This window comes from Cyprinus carpio, chromosome B21 (genome assembly GCF_018340385.1).
Source record: "Cyprinus carpio isolate SPL01 chromosome B21, ASM1834038v1, whole genome shotgun sequence".
Lineage (NCBI taxonomy): Eukaryota > Metazoa > Chordata > Actinopteri > Cypriniformes > Cyprinidae > Cyprinus > Cyprinus carpio.
Genome location: NC_056617.1, coordinates 12,044,186 through 12,068,994, shown reverse-complemented (window position 1 = coordinate 12,068,994; position 24,809 = coordinate 12,044,186). Strand labels below are relative to the sequence as shown.

At 35.4% G+C, this 24,809-nt stretch overlaps 2 protein-coding genes across 8 annotated transcripts; both read left to right on the top strand.

The window, feature by feature from the left end:
- Positions 1-4,951: 4,951 nt before the first annotated feature.
- Positions 4,952-10,640, top strand: LOC109110873. Of its 6 annotated transcripts, none has more exons than XM_042748483.1 (4): positions 4,952-5,117; positions 5,857-5,980; positions 6,257-6,297; positions 8,589-10,640. In XM_042748483.1, exon 4 carries the CDS (start codon positions 8,591-8,593, stop codon positions 9,404-9,406), a length of 816 nt encoding a protein of 271 aa, XP_042604417.1. In that variant the 5' UTR covers positions 4,952-5,117; positions 5,857-5,980; positions 6,257-6,297; positions 8,589-8,590; the 3' UTR covers positions 9,407-10,640. The 6 variants fall into 6 exon arrangements, with proteins under 6 accessions (XP_042604417.1, XP_042604416.1, XP_042604418.1 ...); XM_042748482.1 differs by having other exon boundaries at positions 5,854-5,980; XM_042748480.1 differs by lacking the exon at positions 6,257-6,297 and having other exon boundaries at positions 4,954-5,117.
- Positions 10,641-14,071: 3,431 nt separating this feature from the next.
- On the top strand, positions 14,072-21,792 carry LOC109073779 (putative monooxygenase p33MONOX). Of its 2 annotated transcripts, none has more exons than XM_042748479.1 (9): positions 14,072-14,270; positions 14,794-14,926; positions 16,308-16,416; positions 16,611-16,804; positions 18,215-18,326; positions 18,426-18,550; positions 18,666-18,769; positions 18,864-19,024; positions 20,785-21,792. In XM_042748479.1, exons 3-9 carry the CDS (start codon positions 16,389-16,391, stop codon positions 20,994-20,996), a joined length of 936 nt encoding a protein of 311 aa, XP_042604413.1. In that variant the 5' UTR covers positions 14,072-14,270; positions 14,794-14,926; positions 16,308-16,388; the 3' UTR covers positions 20,997-21,792. The 2 variants fall into 2 exon arrangements, with proteins under 2 accessions (XP_042604413.1, XP_042604412.1); XM_042748478.1 differs by having other exon boundaries at positions 14,073-14,270; positions 18,864-19,045; positions 20,785-21,787.
- The last annotated feature ends 3,017 nt before the right edge of the window (positions 21,793-24,809 follow it).

Sequence of the window (24,809 nt, the reverse complement as noted above, 5' to 3'; positions counted from 1 at the left end):
AATTGTATTACAAGCTTAGAAATAAAAAAGATATTTACAAAACATAATGACAAATTAACACTGGCATAACTTTGACACTTCACAGAAGGATAGCGACTCTTTATGGCTACAATAAATCAGAAAAATGTGCAAAGATCATTAGAAGAAGAAGAAGAAGAAGAAGAAGAAGAAGAAGAAGAAGAAGAAGAAGAAGAAGATCAATTAAGAAGAATAATAAAAATTTCCAGTGCATTGAAACAATTGTGCTCAACATTTTGTCCTATGCGCAAATGCACTGATGTACACTGATGCACACATAAATCATAAGTTATGACTGAATTTTTTTAAATTCTTTTTTAAATGCAATCGTGTGATCGGCGCTATGGCTATTTGTATTGAGCTATGCATGTTATAAATATATGATGCTGTTTTATTCATAATTGTTTGTGCAATTTATGAAATCATATAATAAATAATAAATATTAGTTGTTAATGTATTATGCATTAATGCATTTTTTTATAGACAGTCCTTAATTCATTGCATTTAATGAACAGCTTAAGGAGGTGCATTATTTTGCTCATTGCACCCTCCTGTGGCCAAAAAGTTTTCTTAACACATTTAATCTGCATATAAAATATAAGAAAGGAGATATGTGTTTCGATTTTATTTTGTGTTTGAATGTTTAAACTAAAATTAGTTGTTGACTCAATAAGTTGCGTAAATTTAAAATAAATAAGTGGTTAAATTTTTAATATTTTTTCTACTGCTGTTTAAAAAAAGGCTATAAAAATTTAAATAATTATCGATATTGAATGAGATTATATTGTGATGAAATTTTTACCTATATCGCCCAGCCCTATAGGGTCAGCCATCAAACACTGAAATGGACTAGATCCAAAAAGCAACAGTCTCAACACAAAGAGGTCTGAGACTCCATTACTGCTTAAGTGGACCAAAAAAGAATCAGAGTCCTCTTTCAGGAACAGGGACAGTGTGAACATAAAGAAAACTGGGTTCTTTTTCACTTGCTCCACCTCTTGATCCACTTAAAGGGGTCTGGGTCCAGTTCTTTTAAAGAGGACTCAAGTGTGAAAACACCCTGACAGATAGGGAACTAACTTGTTCTGGCTATTGGCTGCATAGATTTCTAAAGAATATTTATCCTAAACTTTTGATTTAGTTCTATAGGTTCTTTAGATTAAAATCTATAGATCTATGATCTCTAAGTTAGAATAGTACCACAAAAATACACTAAACATAACTGAAACTATGACTAAAAGTTACAGAGAAGTTTAACCTTGGCAGTTGTTGTTAAGACAACCAGTGAAAGTGACACCTGTACATAAAAAAAATAAAATAATAATAATAATAATAATAATAATAATAAATAATAATAATAATAATAATAATAATACAATGTCTCAAAACTAGTGAACAAACACCAAAGCCCTAAAATGCTCTAGTCTAGATAGTCAGCTAAGTGGGTAAGTATTTGAGAGATAGCTAATTATTCATTCAACAGTTTAAAAAAAAATGTTTTTCAAAAATAACTAGCAAATATCAAAGGAGGCTAAGCTATTTTCGGCTTGCCATATGTAGCTCCATCAAAGCCTTTGATGCCAGATCACATGCCGCACGCTTCACATACAAAAGTAATGGACATGATCCAGCAGTCACGAACAGAAGGATGATAAAAGTATCATTTTGCCTAAGAGCAAAAATCTTTAGTAACAAACACGCTGTTAGTGCTAAGGGTGAATGATAAAAGGTCATCTTCTCAGAGGAACTCAGTGGGTCGCTATCCTGCACGTGATAAACAGAGAACACGTGCAAAATAACTCAAAAACCACACATAAACCACACCACAACAAAACACACTACAACAAAATTCCCTACTAAGTTGTGTTTATTAAAACATCTAAGCACACAGCCGATTATTCAGATTTTATTCTAAAATATCGTCAAAAACAAACAAACAAACAAACAAACCTGCTCATAGATTAAATATTTAGTAGTACTTAGGTGAAAAAATAATTAATAGGATTAATGTATTATTTATTTTATGATATCTGGAGAACTACTTTCACATCGCTAGGTGTTTATTTATATATACTGTAAGATTGTTTTATTATTTATTTGATAATATCTGAAGAAGTACTTTTATGTCACTAGAGTTATAAGTTAAAATAAATAAAGCTATGCCAAAACTGTTTTTTTTTTCAGACATGCATTTATGAACAAACATAAACATCATACAGACACATTTTTTCTTTAAATAAAATGCAAAATTCAGGCTTATAAAACAGTAATTTAAAAACTATTGGTAAGCTAAGTGTAACATACAACTAATGCATATTATTATTCATCACACATGGGTTATTACAAAGTTTGTTTTAAGAGATTGTTCATAATCGGTTTTAGTTATTAAAATAAATATATACATTTCAAGTAACAAGGGCTTGTATTTGATATGGTATAGGTATGTTATGATGAGCAAACAGATCATTAAAAACATTAGATAACACATTATTCATTTAAACACTTTCTTTTAGGAAAAAACTGTAATATAATTTGTAAAATAAATTTTATTGGAGGTGAACAATGTGAATCTGTTCTCCAATTGGCTCAGAAAGCAAAAATAAATGCAAAGAGGACATTTCTGAGCCTCTAGCAACACCAAAAGAAATAGCAGACGGTTTCAAACAGGTTTTCTTCTTCCCATGTTTACTATTAATCAAATAAACAGTTAGTCCCGCCCCTAAACTCACCTTGGTTGATCCAATGTTGATTCATCTGGCTGTTAAAACAGGTTGTAATGTTTTAATATCGCTATGGTGATGCATTGTATAACCTACAAAAATATTATATTTACAGCTGTCTCTGCATATTAAGCAGAAAGTATTTTAAAGTGAAAATGAAATGGATTAATAGATTGGCCTCTTGGAGAAAATGGGAGCAATCATCATACGTTATTCAGTTCTGTTCTGGAAATGAAAGGAACGTGTGAGTCTCTTCATTGCTGAGAGTGGCTATGAGTATGAAAATGGATCAGCTCGGTGTGACTGCAGTTCATTGAGGGCAACACAGTTCATTCCTAGCATGATTCGTACAAATGTTGCCATGGTTTTCTTTCTTTCAGCATTCACTGCCTGTGCTATTACAGTCTTTATCATCCACCTTATATTTCAATGCAGAAGTATGCCATTTTCTGTGAATATGTGAGACTTCCGGTTCATTAGCCGCTGTAGGGAAATAACGAGAAGAATAACAACATGCAGTAAATGGTAAAATTTTATGCACTACAAACCAGTGTGTTCATAATTAAGATTATACATTAAAGCAATAAGGTAAAAACACCAGTTCGCAATATCAAACAGCAAAATGAGCTGTTTTATACAGCTAAAAAAAGCTGGCAGCGGATGAGACTGAAAGCCAGAAACATAAAATTTACAAATGGCCACGCCCACTCTAACGGGGAAAATAAGGTGGCTAAAGCTCCATATTTCTTCTGTTTTCCCTCATCATTCATTTTGTCCTTCTTTCATTTGACCCTACCTAGCAAGAAGACTCTTTATTCTTGTTAATGGAGTTGATCTTTTTCTAATTCCCTTTCTCTCATCTTCCTCTTTTTGCCTTTTATTTTAATTTCAGCTTCTGGATATACTCACTCACATAAAACCTTACAAACGGTCACAGACACAAAGGTGCAGTTTTAATTTAACTGAGCTGAGTGTTCGTTAAAAAATGACCCTAGTCACTCACAGATCATTATTTCAAGTTCATTTTGATGCGGACATGATAGAGTGTAGTGATTTCAGAATTTTTAACTCTAATGAAACAGTTTGACCAATTAGAACGTATTTGTGAGCCGTTGCTAACATAACAGGTGTGATTTATTGCATTGATCAGCCAATTAAAGCACTGCCTCCGCTCATGTGACATTTCATCTAGTTTTCGCTCACCTTCCTCTAAAACTTTGTCTGTTGGTGGCTGAATTATTTGAGGCACTGATTTCCAGTGGCATTGATTTTCAATAAAGTTTTGATTTTCTGTTTCTATGAAAGCAATCCATTTGAACACTGCTTTTTATTAATGATATTAATTGAAAGTTTAGGTGGTTAAAGAGATAATCCACCTGAAAATGAAAATTCACTCATCATTTACTCACTTTCACACCGTTCCAGATGTATATGAATTTCTTTCTTCAGATGAACACAAAGATTTTTGAAAATATTAGTATTTGGCCTGAGGTGATGGCTTTAGTTAAAACTTTTTTAAATAATAGTATTTTTACATAATTTTCCTTTAGAGGATTCATCAACTGGGGATGTATAGATTACTTTCATGTGTAGTTGTTTGGTTTTTGAAGCATCAACTTTGGGGGTCTTGTACACTTGCATATATGGACTCAAAGATGGATAATTTTTCTAAAAGTCTTTGTTTGTGTTCATCTGAAGAAAGAAAGTCATATACATCTAGGATGGTATGAGGGTGAGAACAGAATTTTCATTTTTGAGTATCCCTTTAAAAGGACATTGCATACGTTCATAGAGATCTGTCCTGCATAATAAATTAAAATTTTGTTTAAATTAGGTATCGTGCACCTGGCCCAGTCCATCCTTGAGTCAGGGTTATTATAGTTAACAAATAAATAAATAATACAAATTACAAAACCACACATCAAAATTATTAAAACTTTAACTGAATATGAAATGAAAACTGAAAATATAAAAATATTTTTACAAATATTAATAGTATCACAATGATACTAAAATAACACTGCCATGAGTGCAGTGAATTTATTCAAGGAGACTGAAAATCTTCTCATATGACCTCTGACCAGAAATCAGATAAATGGAATGGATTATATTGTATTTAACAGGGCTGGTCTGTAAAATGTGCTGATTTCCAAAGTGCTCCACCTTCGAAACAACCTCCTCCCTCTTGACATGTCCCTCCCTTTCATTCCCTCTCTCTTTTTCTCACACCCTTCGTTCTCAGACAAACATTTCTAAGAGTGAACATAATGTTTGTGGTTTAAACGGGACAGTCTGCCTCTTATGACAGCATCATCCGATAACAGCAACAGTTCACCCAACGAACGTGGAATATACAGAACAACAATCTACAATAACAGGTAAAGGACTCACTTGGCACATTAAATTTGTCACATTTCAATCTGTGTATCCAGTAGGTTCACAGGCAGATAAATCTACTAGGAAAATACAGTCAGTTTGGCTTGAGAAAGACTACTATGGAATATTTTTTTTTTCCAGTCTATGCACTTGTAAACATTTGAAGCACCATATGTGGAGGATCGACCCTGTACTGCTGTTTTGTTTGTTATTTTGACACTCACAAGTTTACTGCCCTTTCCACCGTATGATAGCAACGTGACCATGATAAAAGGTCTTTGAGGGCTCAATATACCTGCAGATGGAGCTATATATAGCTGTACAAACAACTCGCTTCACTCAAGATAAGAACACCATTCAGTAAACCAAGGGACTCTTACTTTGGGACTCCTAATCAGGGTGTCAATCTCACTCTGGTTTTTTTTTTGTTTGTTTTTTTTTTATCTATCAATCACAGAAAATGATAACAGATCTGGGGGATGTTTTTCTCTCATCTCTTCTTCCTTGTCATACCAACTTCTTCCCCTTTCCTCTTTCTTTCTCCCTACCACATCAGTAAAATCCATTTTGCAAATGATTCTTTACAGCCATAGGGACGGGAATGAAGGTGCTATTTTTAGCACTGACCAAGGGAGGAGAGAGAGTGAAGCACACGGGAGAGGGCGAGCAAGCAAACAGGCAAGAGAGAAAGAGAGAGGGAAGGAGACGGGGAGAAAATCATAATTTTTTTGTGTGTAGTAGCAGTTGGAGGCTCTGAGCTGAGGCAGTGAGCGGAGGCAGCAGCAAGGAAAAGGAGACAAGACAAGAAGAGTGGAGGAAGAAGAGAGCAACAGCAAAGCCAGGCAGACGAAGAGACCCTGCTCAGGTGGGACACGACACAAACCGCTGGCCTCAATAGAAACCAGAGCGATGATAACATCATATGTCAGGTCTTCACATATAACACAGTTCCAATTATATTTTCAGAATAGATTATGAATCTGTTTTAGACTCTGATTCAAGAGGATTAAGGCCAGAGGTTCTTTGAATTTTATCAGTTGTTCTCAGAAATGGCCATCACCGCCAGATGTCCATCGTAATGGGTTGTGTAAGACAGACCTGCTTTGATCTTGAAGTATATTGTGTTTTTTTCCCTTCATAGATTGGCATACGAGCATTCAAGGGCTGGGAAAGTCCAAACAGGTTTAGGCAGCAAGAATCAGTTGAATACAGGGAAGGGTGGGAATCGGTGCTGGGTTGTTTACATTGGTCTGCCACAATAAAGAGGGGTGTTCAGATGATTTGGGCATGGGGTGGTGGGGGCGTAGGGAGGAGCTGTTTCATGGTGGGTGTGGGTGTGGGTGTTTATGTGTGTGTCTGTGTATGTGCTTTCCAATTGCTATGAAATCTGAGCACAGCCTGGGATTTGATGGGAAGAGGCGTTGCCATGGAGACTGGGCTTGCATGTATTCCTGTAACCAATCCCTCCCATTATATACATTGATTTTTGGCATTTACTGTACAGAGCATCAATAAGGAATGATCAGGCAGGTAATAACAACTTCAAAAAATGTATGCTGTTTAATTATGAATAGAGCAATAATGTGGGTCATTAATGTCAAAGCCAACAAAAGATGGATTAGAGGTCTGTGAGTGAAAGTATATGTATTCTGGCGTCTGTAAGAAGGATTGGTAACACTTTACAGTATAATTAGGTTAACATTACAATTTGTTAACATTAGTTAAGTACATTAGTTAACATGGGCTAACAATGAAAACCCGTTTTGAAGCATTTATTAATTTAAGATAATGTTAATTTCAACATTTACTAGTGCATTCTTAAAATTAACAATTTGTATTTTTAAATATAATTCATTGGACCCAAGTTAACATGAACAATTAGGAGTTGTATTTTTGTTAACTAATGTGTAAAAAGACAAATACTGTAACAAATGTATTGCTCATTGTTAGTTAATGCATTAACTAGTGTTAACTAATGGGAAAGTGTTATCAAATAATTTTGTATGCTGGTTGCGAATTGCAAATATATGTGTTACGGTTCCCTGGAGAAAACTGTTTTGTTCGGAGGTTGCGCTTTTCTAGATCAGGAGAATTAATGAAGATTCAGTTATGTTTCATAAATCGATTTAAATTGTCTAAAATGCCTGAAGAGAAATAGAAACAGTAAGAGGATATATAATAATAATGTTAATACTAAAGACCAGACAATTTGATCTTATAAAGTTTTTTATATATTTAAGTTAACATATCATGTGTGATTCCAATTTTAAGCATATCACATATATAAATATTAATTTAAAGTAAATTATAATGATTAATAATATTATATGATGTTATATGATATTTATTTAAAAAAAATTTAAAGATGTGGTATATTTTAAAAAGATACTCTCACAAATTGCATCTGTTCTTTTTGTCAGCAGTACTCTAATGGTAACGGTAGTGCATTTGTGGCAGTTTATTTGTGATTTCAATGCAACAGTTTTCAGAGAGATGAGAAGTGGTCACGACACAATATGTGGAGGCAGAGCTCCGTTCTGAACATTGCTGCTGTATGAGTATGCTGCCTATGACTGGTCTGCAACTGATTTGAGGAAAGAATAACTTAATGTAACAAATTTTAATGTTTTGAACAAGTTAATTGTAGATTTTTAAAGGGCTGAGATGAAAAGGACAAATTCTCTCTGTTTCTAGGGAGAAAGGTCTGATAATCAAGAGACTTAACTTGAGGTCATATTTCAAGACACTTTTAAAACAACTGTCCATTTTACTCTACGTTTATTTTTATTGCTTAAACAACTGAGATATTTAAGAATCAGTAACACTTTGCAATAAGGTTTCATTTGCTAATATTACTTAACTACATTAGTTAAAAGGATACTCCCCCCCAAAATGAAAATTTAGTCATTAATCCCCCATGTCGTTCCAAACCCGTAAAAGCTTTGTTCGTCTTCAGAAGACAACAAAAAGATATTTTGGATGAAAACTGGGAGGCTTGTGGCTGTCCCATTAACTGCCAAGTAAAATAGAAAATAAAAGTAAAGACATCGTCAGAATAGTCCATCTGCCATCAGTGGTTCAACCGAAATGTTATGAAGTGACGAGAATACTTTTTGTACGCGAAGAAAACAAAAATAATGACTTTATAAACAATTCTTCTGCTCTGTGTGTCTCTGCATCACCGTAGCGCCATTTTAGAGAATATCTGCTGAACGCAAGCAATTTATGCTCTTCTGTGTCAGCCGCGCTGCACAGATGTACTGTTTTCTTTCAAATCAAAGTGTAAATACTGTACATGCAGAAAACGTATCGTTGTGTCGCGGTTGACACAGAAGACTGTATGCTGCTTGCGTTCAGCGGATATTCTCCAAAATGGCACTATAGTTTTGAATTATCAAGAAACCTTAGGTATGATTTTTCTTTTCCCATCATTTATATATCTTTTTAATGGCACACTATTTCCCCTTTTACAGTCATGCGTCCCAGGTCCAGATTACAGGCTAAACGCGGCCTTCCCACCATCAGGGAGGGCTATGAGGAGCTGGTGCAGGACCTGAACCAGACCAACAGCCAGCACACCACCACACAGGACTACTTCCTTTCTATCTGCCATCTGGCCCGGCCCACCTTTCCTCTGCATGAGCCCGACTGTGACATCCTCTCCATCGGCCCTTTGGATTCTCCAAAGCCCTGCCTACGACTGCAACGCCTGCGTCAGCATCTGCAGCCTCCGCAGCCCCACACCTCCACAAGCAGTGATGAGACAGATGAACAAGCCCATAAAGAGAAAGATACCACCAGATCTGCTCCGTCAGAACCACTGCAGGCCCAGGCTGCCCCAGAGGAGGACAACGGATGCAGAGGTGACATCCCAGGCCCGGCAGATCCACTGGAGTATCTCTATAGCCACAGAGGTGCACTAGCGCTCTCCAGCAGACGGGGCAGCATTCCCCCGCGCCGGCCACGCAGTGACACCTTCCCATGCTGTTCCTCGGCGCCTGATGTCCAGCGGAAAAGCAGCTGCCCAGAGCTTTGTCTGCCTGAAACGGTCCCTGCGGTGATGGTCCTGCAGCGGTCACCACTCAGCAGGAAGAAGCTGGATGAAGGCAGCCTGGCTGCACGCAGTGGCATTCCCAACAAGCTTGACGGCACCCCTGCTGGTTGGAGGGGAAAGAGCAGTCGTTGCATGGACAAACAGACTATAGTGTCCCACTGGATCTCAGAGTGCCGCAGCGCATGGAAGGAAGCCCGCATTCGCGCATGCATGCTGCCCGCCATTGCTGAGAAGTAATCTACGGCTGCAAAAATCTCTTTCCAGTGAGGGTGAATATCACGTAGAGTAACATGGATTATTGTGAAATTATGACTTTGCACTTCAGGTTTATATGCATATACATTTTTGATGTATTTTTAAACTTGTGACCCTATCGATGGTGCCGTGTCGATACCACACCATAGTGTAGAGTTACAATGAATGTCAATGATGAATGAGTCAGTCTAGTAATGTCCAGTCGTGATCAATAAATGCATTGATTGTTGGATGCCTTTAACATTGTTTGGTGAGGTTTAAAAATAAAAAGCAACATTTAAATTGCAGTTTAATATACAAAAATCAGTGTAGTTTAAAGGATACAGCAATGCATAATATTCATAAATAAGAATCTCACTGCATGTGTCCACAGCTATATTTGGCTGGGAAGACCCAGGTTTTATCAAATTTGCATATTAGGCAGCCAGTGATGCAGAATGAATATGCCATGCTTCCTTGAAATATTGTCAAACATCTTATGACATTTCCAAGATTTTTGGGAAACGGGTTCAGCAAACAATCTGACTAGGATTAGGATGCATTTCCACCACAAATATGTTCAGAGATATTATGTCCAACTGTTATTTCTATATAATGTCTCAAACAATTGCTTCTTTGTTCACATTAATAGATTGGTATTTTGCAACAGAATGACTAAGGAAACAAGCTTTTATAATTCACTACCGCCTTCTGACAACAAAGACAAAATTAGTCATCGTGTTTGTTTTCTGGCCCTTGTTTTGCAATTTAAAAAATAGAGTGAACTGGATAGTCCTGTTGGAGGATAAATGATTGAATGTCCTGGTTAGGAATCACTGTTGTTCAACAAACGACCATACAATAAAAATAAAAAAAAATCTGACCTACATCATCTTGATATTCAGAACTATGGCAAAAGGCCAAAGTACACCTGCACTGTTATCATGTAAGACTGTTTGTACACACGCAGAAAAATCCTGTTTTCTCTGCTTTGATTTGGTGTTTTAGTATTTTAAGATCATCTTACTGTTAAAAGATTAATTAGTATGGCTGCATGTGAATTTGTAAATTTTGTATTATGCATATGAAATTTCTTTAAATTATTATAACGTATGTAATGATTTCAGAGAAAATGTATATTACACTATATGAGAAAACTGAAATCTGTTTGAAAATTTTCAGCAACCTTACCCGTACAACTTTTAAATTAATAAAATGTCTGTGTTTTATGTATGAATTCTGTGTGTTTTATCCCCCGTTCCTTCAAGTATATTAAAAATTACAATGATTCTTCTGATAAAGGCTGTTAACCTGATGACTTTCAGAATCGATTTAAATCAATTTTATTGATCCATGGGAAAAAGCTAATGAATATTATGGTTTAGCATAATGTCCTATACTGTAATTTCAAATTAATTTTTTTTTTTTACAGTGATAAGAAGCTTCGGTTTGGATAGTAATTTGAAATAATATTTGTATATTCCACATTCATAAAGAGATCATATACATTTTCAGTTAAGTTACTTTATTACATCATAGTATATATTTGGAATATTTCATGTGCTTCGTAAATTAATGAAGTGTTTGACCATTGCAATGTTATTCCATAATTTTAAGAAATGTACTGTATGTTGTTATTTTGTATATGTGTTATGAATTTTTTATCTCATACGGTGTAATAAGGTTTATGGCTGTTAACAGTGATTAAAAACTACAAATGTAAACACAGCTGATTAACACAAGGGAGAGGGCGTGGTTAGGCCTATTCTCTCTAATCACATGAGCTTGAATGGCTCATATCACACCACCCATAAACATTAGTTACACCACATGAAATAAAAACATAACACATATACAAAATAATGTAGAGCACATTTTATGCAATAACATAGTTATGGTATAAAAACATAAAACAGTTTCCCTAGTTTACAAAGCATTAAATATTTAAAAGATATTCAACAATTCAATAAATAAAACTGTATGACCCTTGCTGAAGCCTCAACCGAGGTGGTACTAAAAAAAGTACCAGGTACCAGGTACTGTACCCAGTGGAAACCCCTCCAAAAGTGAACCATCCTGAGCCGTACCGTGCAGAACCATGCAGTGGAAAACACCCAAATAAACTGCAATAACATGCCAGTTGTGTGGAGTTTGGTGCCATTACTGAAATTTGGTTGTGTTTGTGTATTGCTAATTAAAATAAACATTTTTATAACAGCTAATTCCAGGTGGTCATCCCTGTCCTGCCACAGAAAAACAGAGGGGGGTGAGGAGAGTTGACACGGAAAGAGCAGAAACAATTTAATGCTTATAGCAAGAGACTGTCTGTGAAGTGAAAACTATAGATATTAATGCAATTGGAATATAATACACATATTTTCAAGGACTTGCGGTTTTCTTCAGTGATGAAGGGATTTTATGACTGTTTATAAAGATGAGTAAATTATAACTAATAAATGTTTGGGTGAACTATCTCGCACAGCTGCTGGTGGGCCTTTATTGGTCTTTTACTGCCCCGTGTGCCTAGTTGAAGTACTGCAGTGGCTGAAAACTGAAAGTATCGCGAGACTGGGCGGGGACGAAATAAGTTTACTGATTACATTATTTTTAAGAGAGCTCAGGCTATGGTTAGGAGAGAAATAGGCAAATACAACGGTTGTAATTTATCCAGTCGGTTGCACAGTCGGATTAAGTCCAACTGTTATTTCTATATAATGTCTCAAACAATTGCTTCTTTGTTCACATTAATAGATTGGTATTTTGCAACAGAATGACTAAGGAAACAAGCTTTTATAATTCACTACCGCCTTCTGACAACAAAGACAAAATTAGTCATCGTGTTTGTTTTCTGGCCCTTGTTTTGCAATTTAAAAAATAGAGTGAACTGGATAGTCCTGTTTTGAGGATAAATGATTGAATGTCCTGGTTAGGAATCACTGTTGTTCAACAAACGACCATACAATAAAAATAAAAAAAAATCTGACCTACATCATCTTGATATTCAGAACTATGGCAAAAGGCTAAAGTACACCTGCACTGTTATCATGTAAGACTGTTTGTACACACGCAGAAAATCCTGTTTTCTCTGCTTTGATTTGGTGTTTCAGTATTTTAAGATCGTCTTACTGTTAAAAGATTAATTAGTATGGCTGCATGTGAATTTGTAAATTTTGTATTATGCATATGAAATTTCTTTAAATTATTATAACGTATGTAATGATTTCAGAGAAAATGTATATTACACTATATGAGAACCCATACCCGTACAACCCCCCCCCACCACACACACACACAATTTTTTTAAATGAATAAAATGTCTGTGTTTTATGTATGAATTCTGTGTGTTTTATCCCCCGTTCCTTCAAGTATATTAAAAATTACAATGATTCTTCTGATAAAGGCTGTTAACCTGATGACTTTCAGAATCGATTTAAAATCAATTTTATTGATCCATGGGAAAAAGCTAATGAATATTATGGTTTAGCATAATGTCCTATACTGTAATTTCAAATTAATTTTTTTTTTTTACAGTGATAAGAAGCTTCGGTTTGGATAGTAATTTGAAATAATATTTGTATATTCCACATTCATAAAGAGATCATATACATTTTCAGTTAAGTTACTTTATTACATCATAGTATATATTTGGAATATTTCATGTGCTTCGTAAATTAATGAAGTGTTTGACCATTGCAATGTTATTCCATAATTTTAAGAAATGTACTGTATGTTGTTATTTTGTATATGTGTTATGAATTTTTTATCTCATACGGTGTAATAAGGTTTATGGCTGTTAACAGTGATTAAAAACTACAAATGTAAACACAGCTGATTAACACAAGGGAGAGGGCGTGGTTAGGCCTATTCTCTCTAATCACATGAGCTTGAATGGCTCATATCACACCCACCCATAAACATTAGTTACACCACATGAAATAAAAACATAACACATATACAAAATAATGTAGAGCACATTTTATGCAATAACATAGTTATGGTATAAAAACATAAAACAGTTCCCTAGTTTACAAAGCATTAAATATTTAAAAGATATTCAACAATTCAATAAATAAAACTGTATGACCCTTGCTGAAGCCTCAACCGAGGTGGTACTAAAAAAAGTACCAGGTACCAGGTACTGTACCCAGTGGAAACCCCTCCAAAAGTGAACCATCCTGAGCCGTACCGTGCAGAACCATGCAGTGGAAAACACCCAAATAAACTGCAATAACATGCCAGTTGTGTGGAGTTTGGTGCCATTACTGAAATTTGGTTGTGGTTTGTGTATTGCTAATTAAAATAAACATTATAACAAACAGCTAATTCCAGGTGGTCATCCCTGTCCTGCCACAGAAAAACAGAGGGGGGTGAGGAGAGTTGACACGGAAAGAGAAAAAACAAAATAATGCTTATAGCAAGAGACTGTCTGTGAAGTGAAAACTATAGATATTAATGCAATTGGAATATAATACACATATTTTCAAGGACTTGCGGTTTTCTTCAGTGATGAAGGGATTTTATGACTGTTTATAAAGATGAGTAAATTATAACTAATAAATGTTTGGGTGAACTATCTCGCACAGCTGTGAGGCCTTTATTGGTCTTTTACTGCCCCGTGTGCCTAGTTGAAGTACTGCAGTGGCTGAAAACCGAAGTATCGCGAGACTGGGCGGGGACTGCAGCCACTATCAGTGTCGTCTGATGGTTATTGTCAGAGACCTTAATAAAGGGGAAGTTATGGCAAATACAACGGTTAACTCTTCTCAAACATCTGCGATTTGTAATTTATCCAGTCGGTTGCAAGTGCCCTAAGTACCTCTGTTGGACTGTTAGCTGCTGTAGAGGAGGCGCGGGAACACTGCAGCAGGTAAAAACAATTGATTTGCACGCTCTACAGCTCGCGAGCGATTCCCTCCCTCAAACCGGTTTCAGGTCGCCAAAACTGGATTGAACACAGCTTGTCCGCTCATTTCATAAAATTAAAAAATTATCGTCGTATTTGTTAAATTATGTGGTGGTATTCAGTAAAAGATTCATTGTTCATTTTCTACTTAAAAATCTAAGTGAAATAATGTTTGATAACAAAAGCGAGCTGTTGTGTTTAAAGCTAGTGCGTTAGCTTTTGACGTAGCGCAGCAGATCAGTAACGGGGAAAGCGAGCAGCATTACATAACATCACTGGTGTAATCATATTCCCAGCATGCACTGATTCTCACGACACTACTGCTCACTCTTGTGTTTTTCCTTAAATGACACTTTAGTGTTATTGCAGACCCTGTTCAGATGCATTTGTAGTTTGTATGGCATGTGGTATCTTTTCAGTCAACTGGTTTGTCTTGCAGTCGGTCAAAACTTCCTTATGTTTTAATGACTGTTTTGTTTTTCTCCAGCTCTCGTCGTCTTTTATTGGCGTCCCACACCACATACTCTTCCTGGTGTCCCACAATGCTGTCTGAGCAAACCTCAGCTTGTCAGCAAGATCAGCCTGTGCTTTAGCAGTGGTGCTTTGACCACCCTTCACTGGTAAGTGATGGTCACGTTTTATTTAATAAAACACGCTTGTGTCATATGTGCAGATAAGATACATCCAGCTTGGAATTAATGTTTATTAAAGGTTTTTTTTTTTTTTTTTTTTTTTTTTTTTAAAAGATTGCTTAAAGAGCATAACGTCTCCGATATACTTGCACTGTTACTTTAAAGTGTCGCCACATTATCTACATTTATTAATTTAGCAGACAGATTTATGCAAAGGCAATCATATTTGTCAACTAACGTTACATACTAAAGATGTAAATGGGGTCTTAAATGGGTTGTCATGTTGGACATATAAAGAGTGAACATACAATATGTTTTAGAAATGTTGTGAATAGGGTAGGGCAAAATGGACAAAAATATCACTTTTTTTTTTCTTATCATTCAGTATCTATTTATTATGATATTTGGTTCATACCATTAATGGGCAAGGAAATGCATACCACATGTTTGTTAGACCTCGGAAATGAATGCAAGCATAACCTAATTTGTTTATAAGTGAATAATCTACCTATTAAACCTGCAATGTCCTTTTTTTTGCTCATAGGTCAAAGATGAAAAGCGTTTTTTGAGGATAAAAACAATAACTGTTTAATTATTTTTTTTCCCCCCTTGTACATTAGAATGTGTCCTGTTTATTTATTTAGAAATTAATCATTTATATTTTTTTTTTGCTCAGCAAAAAATAATGACTATCTTACATTTTTACCATGATTTTACCAGAACAAAATGCCATTCAGTGTAACAATAATTTGTATATAAAAAGATCTTGTCAGGTATATTTAGAACAAGAATCATTATATGACATTAAAAGACTATGCAAGGATCACATTGCAGCATCCAAAAACTAATTTATCGTAATTTTAAATATTTACTATTCTTTGATCCTCATACAGATTTCATCATATGCCATCACATGTGCTTGAGTATGTGCAGTAGATGAAACTGTAGCGCTCATTGACCCAGAAGAACACAGAACATTCATGTTATGCAGACATTTAAGCATCATGCAACTGATTGTTTAGAATTACTAGGCTAGATAAGGAATATTGGATTGTTTATTATCGATATTGTGCATTTATTTCTTCTGATAAATATTGATGTGGATTTATCTCCCAGCCCTAGGTGTAAATATGTTCTTCCAAAAATATCAGGGATCATTGAATTTCAGCCATTTTTTTCAGCCTTTCTATCGTTGGTGATGATGCGGTGTGGTCCTTTGCACAATGATGCAGAGGGTCAGTTGGACGTCATACCACAGGATTGCAGAACTGTCTCTCAGTGTCTAATGATTAATCTGAGGCTGGTGGATGGTTCTTTGGCCTTAAACTCAAATATTGCTTTGTTAATATGTTACTTGTTCCTTCTGTAGATTTGATCCGGTCCCATCTGATTTGGTTTATCCAGGCTGTCTTCTCTTTTTGGTCCAACAGTAACGCTTCATTCAGTAGCCATGGTGTCCAGACCTGGAGACCTTCCAGGTAAAGGAGAGAGGCCTGTTTATTTTATAGTGCAGTGCATAAAATGACATTTTTGAAAGCTTGTCAACTTTAAGAGACAGGATATGACATCACAATATGACAACAGTTCCTCTCTAAATGCATTAAATTGTGGCTCTTTGAAGTAGCTGTTTGTTCAGATGTTGCTGACGGAGTACTTTGCTCTTTTGCCTCAGCCCTGGAAGCAGGTCCAGGTGCATCAGAGGGACTCCTCGGAGGGATGTCCATCCCTGTCGGGATGACACGTCGAGCTCTCAGCTATGACGATAATCTTGAGCGCCCTATGTCTCCACCTCCAACCGACATTAATATTAGCAACCTGTGGAGGCGACCTGTTATACCTGAGAGGAAGTTTGCCCGACTTGCTGAGGTGTGTGTGCATTGCTTATTCTGTGACCAATTTGCCCACAGGAACATACAAACTGAATGTCACAGTAAACCAGTTTGGTTGGAGCATGCTTGTTATCAGTATCAATTTTACAGCAGAAGGTAAATTCACTAAACTAAAAATGAAAAAATAAAATAAAAACAAAAGCACAGATTAATTGCATTATATTTTGATTGCCCCATTACAATAGTCACTTTACACTTTACTGCTATCATAAAATACTCTTAGTCTACTTTTGGGTTTAAAATTCTACACATGGCACATTTACTGTCCAACTACAATATTTTTGTGAAATGCATATTTTAGTCAGAATTATTGTGCTCCTATACTATTGCACTCCGTCTCTGTCTGCGGCGGCACTCCTTCACTGAAGTCTGTGAAGTTTAGTGGAGAATTGCATGCACTAGGCTTGTGCACTCTTGACAGCAAATTGGAAATATTTCCATGACTTTCTAACATATACAAATAGAGAATTTACATCTGAAATTTAAGTTATGAACTAAGGAAAACAGCACATCTCAAACTCATTAAACATCGCAAGTAGCATCTCTGTCAGCACAGCACATAAGTCTGTCAGAGCATCTGACTGGATTGAGCCGCTTTAAACCATATGTGTTAACTATATCTTACAAGTTATTTTAAAGCCCTTAATATAAAGCATGTCTCATGTTTAGGAAAAATTGGATTATTTACTATATCAGCTCACTCTTATGTCCTCTGCTATTATTTACATGCAGTCATATCAAACTACTGTATATCGAGGCAGTATTTCCTCATACCATATCGCTTATAAAAATATATTGATATTGACGTACAAACTCGATATACTGCCCAACCGTGATACAAAGTCACTGTTTTGATGTTGTAGGTTAGTGTTTCTTTTCACAGTAGGTGTGTGTTTTTAATTTTATATACATTTTTACAGTTTTTCGCTTTTGCTTTTGAAGAAGTATTAGACTTATATTTTAATAAAAAAAAAAACCTGTAAAAATTAACACTGGAAATTAAAATAGCATTTATATATTTTATCATGTCATGTTTATTTTGTTGTTTGTTTGTTTTAATTTTAATCCTAGTGTAAAAAAACTAACCATATTGTTCATTTTTCCTCCTTTTAACTTGTCACTTAAGTGCCCCTTAAAGGGAACATACAAAAAAAGAAAGAAATAACAAAAAAACAAAAATTGTAAACAAATAAATTAAAATTGTAATCAGATAATTATAATAAAGTATGAAAATATGTATTTGCATAAAGAAATGTAGATTTATTTACATTGATTTATAAACATTCTCATTTTTAAACAGTTTTATCCACCTAGGGGCCCTCTATACCACAGTTTAAGAACTGCTGTTGCAGGCTAATGATAAGGCTGATGTCCTATATGTGTTTAGGAGGATGAGCCAGAAGGAGGGGTAAAACAAACTGCTACCTTTGAATTCACTAAACCTCCGGTCCCTGTGGTGAAAGGCAAAGCCTCTTCTGTCATGAACTCTCTCATCATCAGTAAGAACGTTATGATATCACTGCCTCATGCATCAGATTTCACAGTGTTAACTGGTGTAAAACAGTGGCCTTAATGGGATCTATTATGTTGCATTGCAGAGCAGACTCAGGAGAGCATGCACAAGTTTGAGAAGCAGGCAGGACTGACTGATACAGGCTACACTCCTCACAAAGGCTTGAATGCAGAGGAGACCCGCTACCATTGTCTGGCAGAGTCGATGCATGTAGGCAGAGATCCTTAGTTCAACAGGCTCAAATGTCAAAGCATAGATTGTGATCTGATAGCCTCAAAACAAATTTTTTTTTTAAAGCATATATGATATGTTTTGGATGTTGTAGAAGCTTCAAATGCAAAGCGCAGAAGCCATAGAAGAGAAACAGCCATCATCTGGTCATTCGACACCTGCCGTGACCCCTCAGTCCTCACCAAAGCAAAGACGCAGGTGCTGAATGAGTCAACAGCTTCACATCCTTTGTTTTGCATTAGTCGTTTTTTGTACTGAAAAATGAGATGGTAATTTTGTGTGTGTTTGGCAGGGGATGGTTCAGCAGTCAGGGCTCCACTGCTTCTCTCACAGGCTCTGAGATGAGCACCAGTTCCAGCTCCAGTATAGATATGGCTTCAGGTGATGGAGCTGTAGAGCGCTGGGGTGCTTTTGGACCACGTCCTCAAGTCAGCAAGTCTACAACTGATCCAGGTACAGATCCAGCCATAACAGGTAAACCAAACGGTGCACTTTATACATAAACAATCCTTTCTTCATATTCTCTTTAAATTTGAAAATTAACCTAATGACCCCCAGGTGTGTTAAATAAACCTTTCCAACAGTTAATGTAACACTCATATCATATCGTTGTCCTTCTCTGTGCAATACGAGAATCGATACGCTGGTGCCAAATATCGATATTTTGATTCATAAAATAAGGCGCTCTAAATAGAGTTTCCTGCTCCCAGGGTCGCTACTTCATGGGTCCTTGAGGTGGCGCTCAACACATGAATGAGGGAAACAACGACAACATAAGTTAACTAGCCTAAGAAAAAGAGGGCACACTAAAAAGGCTGTCAAACAGTGCCTGGTTTCTGGACTAAGTTATCTTTCGCTTCTAATCGTACTAATAGTGTCAAAACACACAAGGTTTACATATAAACACAGTCGGTAATGTCTAAAGTGAAAGTAAAACAGTTGAGAGAAAAAAAGGAAACGTGCCTGTGCACAGTATATGAGATGCGTGCAGCTCTTAAAGTGACAGACTAATTGTAGTAAACATGCTGCTTTGCTTTTCATTAATGGAATAGTTCACCCAAAAATTCAAATTTTTCATTATTTACTCACTGTCATGTTGTCCCTAACCTGTATTAATTTCTTTCTTTTTGCTGACTCTCAAAGAAGATATTTTGGGTAACCAAACAGTTGCTGGTCCCCATTAACTTTCATTTCTAAGGAAAAAAAAAAAACTATGGAAGTTAGGGGCTGGGTAAAAAATATTGATTTTCTCGATTTTAATTGATTCTCATTTTTATGAAACAATATCGATTCATAAAATCCCAAGAATCAATTAGTGTAGCCTGTCAGAAAGTGAATGGAACATTGTAGTGTGCCTCCCATCCAATAAATTGCAATAGGCTTTGTGATTTGTTACTTTTTATATGAAAAAAAAGTGTCAGATTTCAAATTCTGTCCATTTTATTACAACATTTAAATATTCGATGACGTTTTGGTTGTTTAATGTGGAGTGACAGATCGCTGTAGCGCATTGGCTAGAAGCGGCAGCGCGAACTGATCGACAGCCACCATTTAAATGTTTTTGTTCCAAAAAATGAATACAAGTAGAAATATAATTATGTAATTTAAAGTTAGTATTATAAATTTAATATTACAAAAACGTAGTATATTTACAGTGTTTGTATACAAATCAGCAAATTTCACCTTCCATATGATTGACTCTCAGGTGTGTTTTACAGCAATAGTTGGTTTTTTTTTTTTTTTCTTGAGAAATATTGATATATATTCAAAATCTATATTGAATCGGAATCAATTCAAATCAAATCACAAGCATGTGAAGGATAATCAAATCGAATTTGTGTCAAAACCCAACCCTTATAGGGACCCTTAACTGTTTGGTTACCCACATTCTTCAAAAGAACTTATGTTCAACAGAAGAAGAAAGCTTGCATTCAGGTTTAAAACAACTTGAGAGTGAATAAATGACAGAATTTTCCATTTTCAGCAATTTGTACTTAGAAGAGGGATTTAACCTTTTCACAGGCATTTTGTTTTCATAGATATCAACAGATATCGGATTGTCGTAATATATCGATTATCAAAGAACTGCTGTAAAATCCCCTAAAACGTCCGCAGAGAGCTTTTTACACATGCATTGCTGAGGTTAGAAGTTCATTGGCCTTCCCCCTCTCATCAGTGTCAACACAGTCAATGTCATTCCTGTTTGTTCACAGGGGGCTTTGCCCTGCAATCCTATAAAGGAGCTCAAAAACCCACCCCTATGGAAGTGATGAAAGCCCAGGCCACCCGCTTGGCCGAGGACCCCACCAACTTCAAAGCTCCCCCCAAGATGGAGATCCCAGCCATGACGGGGAAGAGACCGATGAGCCAACCTCACAAACTCAAACACAGGGACATGAACGTTCTGACACCCTCTGGATTCTGAGAGAACTCCCTACATCCACCTCAGCTGTACACATAGTGAACCCGTAGCTGGTCTACCCTTTGTCTTATTCCCTTGTGCTGTCTTGCTGTTGGGTCACTGCAGTAGTAATTGCTTTTCCCTATCACAGACTCATCTAAGTAAATGTTCATCCTCAGAAGTTGTTGTTTGAGTGCGAAGCAGCATTTTTGTTGGCGCTGTTGTCTTTTGATAGCCTCTTCCTTGCTTTGCCTTTTAATTTTTCCTTGAAAGGGTTTCTTTAAGTTAGTATGTGTGAGAGTGTGCGTGCCTTGGTGTTTTTGGATATACTGTGGTGTAATTATTCATGGCTTGAGTATGAACAAAAGCAGTGTTTTTATGTGTTGGGTTTTTCGTTCCATCACATAGCAAGTTAGAAAACTGCCTAGAGTAGTTGTCATATATTAAGAAATGATGTTGTGATTTCCTGTGTAACATCATCCACACACAATGGGTTCAGTGATAACTTAATTCTTTAAGTCTTTGCTGTTGTGTATTATGACGTTTAGCATCGTTGTGATACGGTTGTGTCGAGGACCGTGTGACAAATGACAAGGGCACTAAAACTGACTGAAGGCTAAAAAACTTTGGCTGACATTTTATTTAATGTAACAGCTTTGGACAGAAAATTTCTTATATTTTTGTTACAAGTTTAAAATTGTTTCAGTTTTTTAAAAACTGAAATGTATTGATTGAATGTATTTGCTGGATTCTTGTAGGATCTGTTTATACATGAATGAATAAATGTACAGAAATGTAATATTTCCTTTCAAATTTCTTTCCTGCAATTTACTGTTCCCTGTTTTTGGTTATAGCACTGATAAAGTTAAAACAAATCTTATGCGGGTACATGCAAGCTTTTAAAATTTAACTGTGTACAGTATTAATTTTTGTTTTATCTTTTAAATCTTAAAAGATTTTGTTTAAAATTAATGCATTTAATATTGAACATTGTATGCATAAACTGCTTTCAATATTAAATGTATATAGATGCATGCATTAATCTTCATATGTTTGCTGACAATACAGTTTTTCAAAAATATTTTGTTCAGCAGTATATATCAACAATGACAGTCATTTAAACAATTATTTTTTTTTTTTTGGTTTAAAATAATAAAAAATTATTCAATTGATCTAAAAACAACATTACAAAAGATTTAAAATAAATGCTGATCATTGAAACTATTTACACAACGTTTACACAAACAATTAATATAAATAATTTAACACCAATCTGAAGGATTTTGTGACACTTGAATAAATAATAAACATTCATATAAATAATTTAACACCAATCTGAAGGATTTTGTGACACTTGAATATGTTAGAAAGTTTCAGCTTTACCATCAGAGAAATAAATGACGCTTAAAAAAAAAAAATGTTTCAAATTGTAATATTTTACAGTTTTACTGTAAAATGCAGCCTTGGTGAGCAGAAGAAACATACAGGCCCCAAACTTTTGCAGGGTTGTGTGTGTGATAAATTTGTACCCAGAAATAAGCTAAACCTGATCAAATTTCCCAAAGCCTCCTTTTGGAACGTTCTTGACTATAAAAACTGTAAAATGTTTTTTTTTTGTATAAAAAAAATGATTTATATCTATAACTAGCTGTAGAGGTCTGTACAATGTGGCTCTTTAGATAGTTCTCTGTGTGTGTACTTGTTCTACATTGGTCCCCACAAGGATAGTAAAACCTGAACATTTTGACATTGTGGGGACCGGCCTGCTTTCCCTATGAGAGAAAAAAATAAAATAAAATAAAAAATAGTAAGTGTGTGTGTATGTTTGTGTGTGTGTGTGTGTGTGTGTGTGTGTGTGTGTGTGTGTGTGTGTGTGTGTGTGTGTGTGTGGTGTGTGTGTGTGTGTGTGTGTGTGTGTGTGTGTGTTCTGGTCATGTGACATCTTTCCTCTCTCTTGTTATACATTTATCCGTCACTAGGAGACAGTGGCCTCCCAAAGGTGTTCTCTTTTGGTGTAGAAACTTGCGTCAGATGTATCATCATATAAATACACTTCACTGGGTAAACTGAAACAGAAATGAAACTGAAATGTTTATCTTTGATGTAAATATGTGATTATCAAAACTCTTTAATGGCAGTTGATCATTTACACGAACAATGTCATATCAAACCAACGCTGAAACTAACATCTATCGTTTCCTTCATCTTTCCCAGTGTTTTCCCGGCTTTCAGTGGTTCATATGCAGCTCCATTGGCAGTCTCCTCACATCTTATGCTGCCATGGTAAACACGCTTTCCTGGAAGTCCAGCCCCCGCCACCCTCCACCCAACAGCACTCACTTTCTCTCACATAAGCTCACCTCCTCCCAAAGCCCTTTTCCAATCCCTTTGTGACGTTGTACTTTTACACGCTGACACATCGTAGGTCATTTCCTACGTTTGGCAGTCGCACTGGGACGTCTGGATTGAATATGTAGCCTGGCGGTCCACCCAGCTCCGAGTGTGAGGTCCTCTGTTGTACGTGATAGAGCTATGAGATCACAGTCTGACCACAACATGTGGGTTCAGAGCTCGTGGATAACTCATGGAGCTCTGTTGTGTCGTGTTCGTGTAAACTTTGATTGCATTGCTGATGTTACTCATAAAACAGCCACTGTCTGCCAGGCTGTGATTCAAGAACAAAATAATTAGGATTACATTCTTAAAATGAGATCAGAAAGGCTTTTTGAATTGGTTCATTATTATTCATTCCTGTGAGTATTTTGTATATGTGTGAGGGGGATATGTAGCAGAAATTATGACGATCTTAATATTATTTATGAACCTATTATAATATTGCTCCAAAGATTTAACCACAGTTACCTGCAGTTAATTTTGTTTAGTTCTTCATTCGTTCGTTCGTTCGTTCGTTCATTCGTTCATTCATTCATTCATGTACGTACTTATTTTTTAAATCTACTTAAACGCTGTGGCCAAATGTGACTTTTGAGATGTATTTAAAAAAAAAAAAAAAAAAAAAAAAAACCTTTAAAATGAACTTAAAAACCATTTGTGGCCAAATTTGACTTCTAAGAAAAAAAAAAAAGAAAGGAAAAAAACTTCTGAAATGTATTATTATTATTATTATTTATTAAAGTAAATAATAATAAAAAACATTGAGATGTGTTTTATTTATTTATTGAAATGAACTTAATATTTTTGATCAAATTTGACTTTTTGAGATGTATTTAAAAAAAAAAAAAAACTAAAAAAAACTTCTGAAATGAACTCAAAAACATTTGTTTTAAAATTTTGACTTTTGAGATACATTAAAAAAATTCTTTTGAAATGAACTAAAAATAAAACCCTTTGTGGCCAAATTTGACTGACTATTTCTTATATTCTTCCCTGTTCTATCTCCTATCTCCTTGGACTATTCTGTAATGTCTTAAAACTTTGTTTTGCTAGCACTTGTGTTATTGTTTACTTTGCTTGATGTATTCCTCATTTGTCACAAAAAGTTGTTTTGAATGAAAGCTTCTGCTAAATGAATGAATGAATGAATGAATGCAAATGTACTTAATTTGTACATTTATTCTACAAAATGATGTCTGTGCCAAAACTCACAATAAGGAAGCACTTAAATAAAACAGATAATACAAATAATACAAATCTTAACATATAATGGTTATTTAAAAAAAAAAAAAAGCTTAATGTTAAAACTACTAATAATAGTATCTTAATGACACTTATGGAAAATATGTCATTGGTCAAAACTAGTCCCAGTAGAAAAATGAATAACTTGTAATATATTTTATTTTGAGAAGACAAATATATTTCAAAATGCAAATTAAAAGT